Genomic DNA, 6,259 nt, shown 5'->3' on the forward strand with positions numbered 1-6,259 from the left:
ATACAAATCTGCTGGAACAGTTAGCTCATGTTTTTATTATTACTTACGTATTGGTTTCTAAGTAGATTGTGCTGTCTGTGTATCCATCTAATGTGTAGACTGGTGCACCAGTTTTGCGTAGATGCCCTTTAACTTGACCAACTCGTGGTGAGTGCCCTGCTCGGCAATCTTCCCACCGCTCACCACACAGATCTTGTCTGCCTTGCGGATCGTCGACAAGCGGTGAGCGATGATGATCGTCGTACGTCGCTTCAGTGCCACCACCTTGTCCAGCGCCTCCTGCACCACCTTCTCACTCTCCGAGTCCAGCGCACTTGTGGCTTCGTCCAGCAGTAAGATGTTGGGGTTCTTCAAGATGGCTCGTGCAATGGCGATACGTTGCTTCTGACCCCCAGAGAGCTGTTCTCCCTTCATGCCCACTTGAGTGCTGTAGCCATCCGGGAATTTGGTGATGAATCCATGCGCATTGGCCATCTTGGCCGCGTCTTCGATCTCCAGCTGAGTGGGTGTATCCGTGAGTCCGTACGCGATATTCTCCGCGATGGAGCCGATAAAGAGCGTGGGTTCCTGTCCGACGAGTCCAATCTGACTACGTAGCCAGTTGAGATTGAGCTCCTTCGTGTCAACCCCGTCGAGCAATACTTGGCCTTCGACGGGGTCGTAGAACCTCTCAATAAGCGAGACGCCAGTGCTCTTACCTCCTCCACTAGGTCCACAGAAAGCCACAGTCTGCCCAGCCTCTATAGTGAGGTTGTAGTTCTTGAGTACTGTGATTTCTGGCCTCGTCGGGTATCGGAACGTGATGTTCTTGAACTCAATTTTGCCTTGGAGCTGGTCGATACGTCGCCCTCCTTCTTGGAAGGAATCAATAGGCGGTTTACGGTCTCGAAGATCAACGATCGCCTTACCAGCCTTCAGGGCATTGTCAGACTCGCCCATGAAGGAAGTTGCATTGCCAATACCCTGCGCCGACATCATGATGGCCATGAGCGTTCTCATGAGTTCTTTGAAGCTGATCTCCTGGTCATCCACTAACTTTCCGCCGTACCAGAATACAAGCGAGTACGTCGCAAAGAGAATGAACGAGCTGAAGCCAAGCGCAAGGCCATTGAGCTGAGCCTCACGACGTCCACTGGCCAATGGCTCTTCCAGCAAGGCCGAGAACTTGCCACAAATCGAGTTCTCCAGTCCCAGAGAGACGACGGTACGGATATTACTCAAAGCTTCTGAAGCATGAGCCCCAACCTCCGACAGTTCATCCGATAAATGACCCGAAGACTTCATTTGACGCATGCGAACCATTTGACCGGCGATCAAGAAAGGGAACACCGCCAACATGACGAGTGTTAGCAGCCAACTTCCAGTCGTGAAGGAGATTACCAGCGCTGCGACAAACGTGAAGATGGCCTGGACCACGCGTCCCTGCGAGTCACCCGAGATCAGAGCCACTTTGGTTGCGTTCGTCGAGAGATCGGCCGTTAAGGCTCCAGTTGCGTTCTTCTTTTCATCGAAGAAGCCAATGTTCTGTCGACATAGTGCGGTGAAGTGAACATCTCGTAGTCGGGAGGTGAGTTTCTCCGCCATGTACTTGAAGCAGTAGTTCTGAGTGGCAGCGGCTAGGAACATGACGACAGATCCGCCCACGTAGCAGAGTCCATACACCATCACGTCGTGCTTGAGATCGTCCAGAGCAGATTGGACGTTATTGGCCTTGTACAGTGTATAGTTCGTTGTCATGGTCGCAACCAACTCACTGATTAGTACAGCAGAACTTGGCAGCGCACACCCCATCACAGCCGCAGCGAAGATACCAACGATGAACGCTGATCTCTCGGGACGAGAGAATGCGATGGCATCGAAGATCGTAAACGTTCTCTTCCTATCTTTCGTCTCCAAAGTCACCGTATTGTTCTCTTCCAAGTGATCACTAATGACAGTCCGGCTACTATGTTGGCGTAAATTTTGTGAGTGGGTCTCTCCACCTTCAGTGTCCTTCAGCGCTGTGGCAGCAGCTTGAGCTTCTTCCTGCGCTTTCTCCTCTTGAATCGTGTACAGCTTCCGGTAAATACCGTCTTTAATCGCAACCAATTCGTCGTGGTTGCCTTCCTCTACTACATGACCAACATTCACCACCACAATCTTGTCAGCTTTGCGGATTGTACTCAACCGATGAGCGATCACCAGCGTCGTCATCCGGGTTTTGTCCATCAGATCGTTTAAAGCAGATTGAACCACACGCTCACTCTCTGCATCAAGTGCACTTGTCGCCTCGTCCAGCACCAGAATCTTCGGTTCACGCACAATCGCTCGGGCGATGGCTACACGCTGCTTCTGACCGCCTGACAACGACACACCCTTCTCACCTACCAGTGTGTCATACTGCTCTGGTAACGACATGATGAACGTGTGTGCATTCGCCAGCTTCGCCGCTGCCACAACTTGGTCACGAGTGACGCCATTCCCACCCGCTGCGATGTTCTCCAAGATGGTAGTGGCGAACAGTACGGGCTCCTGAGAGACAAGACCGATCTGTGACCGTAGCCATTTCACGTTCAGCGTCTTCACATCTCTTCCATCAAGTAGGATGGTGCCGTCTTGAGGATCATAGAAGCGTTCAAGCAGCGAGATGAGCGTACTCTTGCCACCACCACTCGCACCTACAAAGGCGACAGTCTGACCAGGCTCGATGGTGACGTTGTAGTCGTTCAGAATCTGCACATCCGGTCGACTCGGGTACGTGAAATTCACGCCAATAGCCTGGATACGACCAACGCAAGAGTCTGGTTTCTCTCCTTCATTGTCTCTAGATGCGTCGATGTTTGATGGTGTGTCTAGAATCTTGTAGATCTGTGCAGCGGCACCCTTAGCCTCCGCTACAGCGGAGATGTTAGGTGTAATCTGACCCAGTGAGATCGTTCCCATGAGGACACCGAAGAACGCTTGAAAGACTTCACTTGGCGAAGCTTTGTCCTGTGCGACTTTCGAGCCGCCGTACCAGAGACCTGCCGCATACATGAGCCAGATGCTGCACATGAAGAGACCAAAGACACAGGACGCGAACTTGGCCATCTGGATATTCGTCTCCTCGGCTTTAACCGCGCGTTCATTGTACTTGTCGATCGCCAATTTCTCGGCATTCAGCGAGGCCACAGTGCGGATGGAGCTCAGCGTTTCTTCTGCCACCGCACCTGCCTCTGCGTACATTTGTTGCGAGTGTACGGCACGTTTGCGAAGACTCGTCATGAGGATACCTAACGACGCCACCATGAACGGCATAATGCACGCCATGACGAGACTCATGTCCCATCCACGGACAAAGCCGATCACGTAGCCAGTGATGAATTGGCACGTGTATTTGACAGAGTCGCCTAGCTTGTTGCCCATCCCATCCTTGATTTTAACTGTATCACCAGTAAGACGACTGGAAAGAGTCAACGGGTCACTGCTGTCGTACCATCCGATGTTCATGTGCAGCATGTGTTTAAATGCTGCGTCTCGTAGAGCCTTCATCTGTCGTTCGGACGAGTTGACGAACACGACGTAGGCGACGTAGTCGGTAAGGAAGAGAGCCACAGCGATGTAGAGGTAGTTTAAAGCGGCTTTGTTGACTGCGTCCATGTCGACACCTCCATCAGCTTGAGCGAACGCTTCAATTGCATCACCGAAAACCAAAGCCATGCATGGGAACAGAGCTCCGTTTGCACCGGCAAACAACACACCGATGGACAATAGCAGATTGTCGGCGGTTGTACCATAGCGATACAGTTCCTTGAAAGGGATCGTCGGCACCTTCTCGCTGTCTTTCGTAGGTTCTAAGGTTTCACGGTTTGCAGCGTGGACTGTGGGGACTACGGACACGACATCCTGGATAGCGTCGTTGCCACGCGGGGTCATCACTTGAACGTAGTCATTTTGTGGAGCGCGGTCAGTTCCATCGACAATCTCCTGATGGAGCTGAGGCTGCGCCATGTCGACTGGAATCCGCGTGACGTCGACGTAGGTAATTGCAAAGTGAGATGAGGTGTGGTGCCTCCACTCGTAACTTACCGGTAAGATCGTGATGGTACTGCCCTATACGAACCTTCTGCGACCGTAGAATTGTGCGAGTTCGTTTCGTCTTCGTGGTTGCCTACACCCAATCCGCCTGGTGATGGGATGACGTGAGGCGACAGCAGTGAGCTACTGACCTAAACGAACGACGGTACGTAGGAAACCTGAAACGCATGAAGTTGCGGCTGATTCTACCGCAACTTCATGCATTCTTTGGCACTACAGTATAAATACAGCTTTCTAGTCTGTTAAAGTTAATCTGATGCGTAATCAACACGGTGCTAACTAACAGCCGTCGGAACCATTTCAAAGGTTGCGCCTCAATAAAGATCTGACCCGCTAAATTTAGAATTCGTCTGTTAAGCATTCTAAAGTTTGAAATTTGTAGAGGAAAAATGTGGAGCACGAAGAGGACGCAGAATACGTATGTATTCAATTCAGAAACTTTGTCTCGTACCTCGATATTTTTCCAAAAGATTGTCCTACACTGTTGCCTTAGCAACAAGTTTCGCGTAGATGTCCTTCAACTGGATTAGTTCTTGGTGAGTGCCCTGCTCGGCAATCTTCCCACCGCTCACCACACAGATCTTGTCTGCCTTGCGGATCGTCGACAACCGGTGAGCGATGATGATCGTCGTACGTCGCTTCAGTGCCACCACCTTGTCCAGCGCCTCCTGCACCACCTTCTCACTCTCCGAGTCCAGTGCACTCGTGGCTTCATCCAGCAGTAAAATGTTCGGGTTCTTCAAGATGGCTCGTGCAATGGCGATACGTTGCTTCTGACCCCCAGAGAGCTGTTCTCCCTTCATGCCCACTTGAGTGCTGTAGCCATCCGGGAATTTGGTGATGAATCCATGCGCATTGGCCATCTTGGCCGCGTCCTCGATCTCCAGCTGAGTGGGTGTATCCGTGAGTCCGTACGCGATGTTCTCCGCGATGGAGCCGATAAAGAGCGTGGGTTCCTGTCCGACGAGCCCAATCTGACTACGTAGCCAGTTGAGGTTGAGCTCCTTCGTGTCAACCCCGTCGAGCAATACTTGGCCTTGAACGGGGTCGTAGAACCTCTCAATAAGCGAGACGCAAGTGCTCTTACCTCCTCCACTTGGTCCACAGAAAGCGACCGTCTGTCCGGCTTCAATAGTGAGGTTATAGTCGCGTAGTACAGTGACTACAGGTCTCGCTGGGTATCTGAACGAGACATTCTTGAACTCGATTCTCCCCTCGAGTTGAGCAGGTCGAAGGCCCTTTTCATCGAAAGAATCAATGGGAGGCTCTCGATCGCGGAGGCTCACAATCGCACTGCCAGCTTTCAACGCATGATCCGAGTCTGCGACGAATGTTGACGCCATCCCAATGCCTTGAGCAGACATCATAACGGCCATAAGGGTTCTCATCAGCTCCTTGAACGTGATATCTCCGTCGTCCACCAGTTTCCCACCGTACCAAAATGCCAGAGCATAAGCTGCGAAGAGAACGAAGGATCCAAACCCGAGTGCTAGTCCGTTGATGTGAGCTTCTCTACGACCACGAGTCAAAGGTTCTTGAAGTAAATCCGACAGTTTACCGGTAAGAGACGTCTCCAAGCCCAGTGCAGCCACGGTACGGATGTTACTAAGCGCCTCGGAAGCTTGAGCACCGACACCGGATAGTTCGTCCGACAACCCTCCAGCAGTCTTCATGTGCTTCCCACGAGCTGCTTGGCCCATAATGAGGAACGAGAACACCATCATCATTACCAGGGTCAGTAACCAGCTTCCAAAGGCAAAGGAGACCACAAGAGCGGCTGCAAACGTGAAAAGAACTTGAACGACGCGGCCTTGAGAGTCTCCCGAGATGAGAGCGACTTTTGTCGCATTAGTGGACAGATCAGCTGTCAAAGCTCCAGTCGCGTTCTTCTTCTCGTCGAAGAAGCCGATATCCTGTCGACATAGGGCTGTGAAGTGGATGTTGCGCAGTCGAGACGTGAGTTTCTCAGCCATGTACTTGAAGGCGTAGGTTTGGACAAATGCACCCAGACAGACCACGATCGCACCAGCGATGTAGCAGAGTCCGTTTTTTTATTATTATACGCGCGCCCTCGTCGAGTACATATTCGTCCCGAGACAGGGAAATATCGCCCTGTCGGAAAACACGAACCCTCTACAACTTCGATAAGCGCCGATTTTGGGGTGGGTTATGTACCCATCGCCAAGGGTGAGTTCCTCGCCGA

The 6,259-nt window shown here is 51.9% G+C and overlaps 2 protein-coding genes across 2 annotated transcripts; both read right to left on the minus strand.

Annotated features, from left to right (window-relative positions):
- Window positions 1–22: 22 nt before the first annotated feature.
- Window positions 23–3,384, minus strand: PITG_05203 (ATP-binding Cassette (ABC) superfamily; the record flags this gene model as incomplete). The annotated part of the gene is made up of 1 exon (XM_002998841.1): window positions 23–3,384. One exon carries the CDS (start codon window positions 3,382–3,384, stop codon window positions 88–90), a length of 3,297 nt encoding a protein of 1,098 aa, XP_002998887.1.
- A 1,148-nt stretch (window positions 3,385–4,532) lies between these two features.
- Window positions 4,533–6,029, minus strand: PITG_05204 (ATP-binding Cassette (ABC) superfamily; the record flags this gene model as incomplete). Its single annotated transcript, XM_002998842.1, has 1 exon — window positions 4,533–6,029. One exon carries the CDS (start codon window positions 6,027–6,029, stop codon window positions 4,533–4,535), a length of 1,497 nt encoding a protein of 498 aa, XP_002998888.1.
- Window positions 6,030–6,259: the final 230 nt, after the last annotated feature.

Source organism: Phytophthora infestans, genomic scaffold (assembly GCF_000142945.1).
Source record: "Phytophthora infestans T30-4 supercont1.7 genomic scaffold, whole genome shotgun sequence".
NCBI classification, from domain to species: Eukaryota; Oomycota; class Peronosporomycetes; order Peronosporales; family Peronosporaceae; genus Phytophthora; species Phytophthora infestans.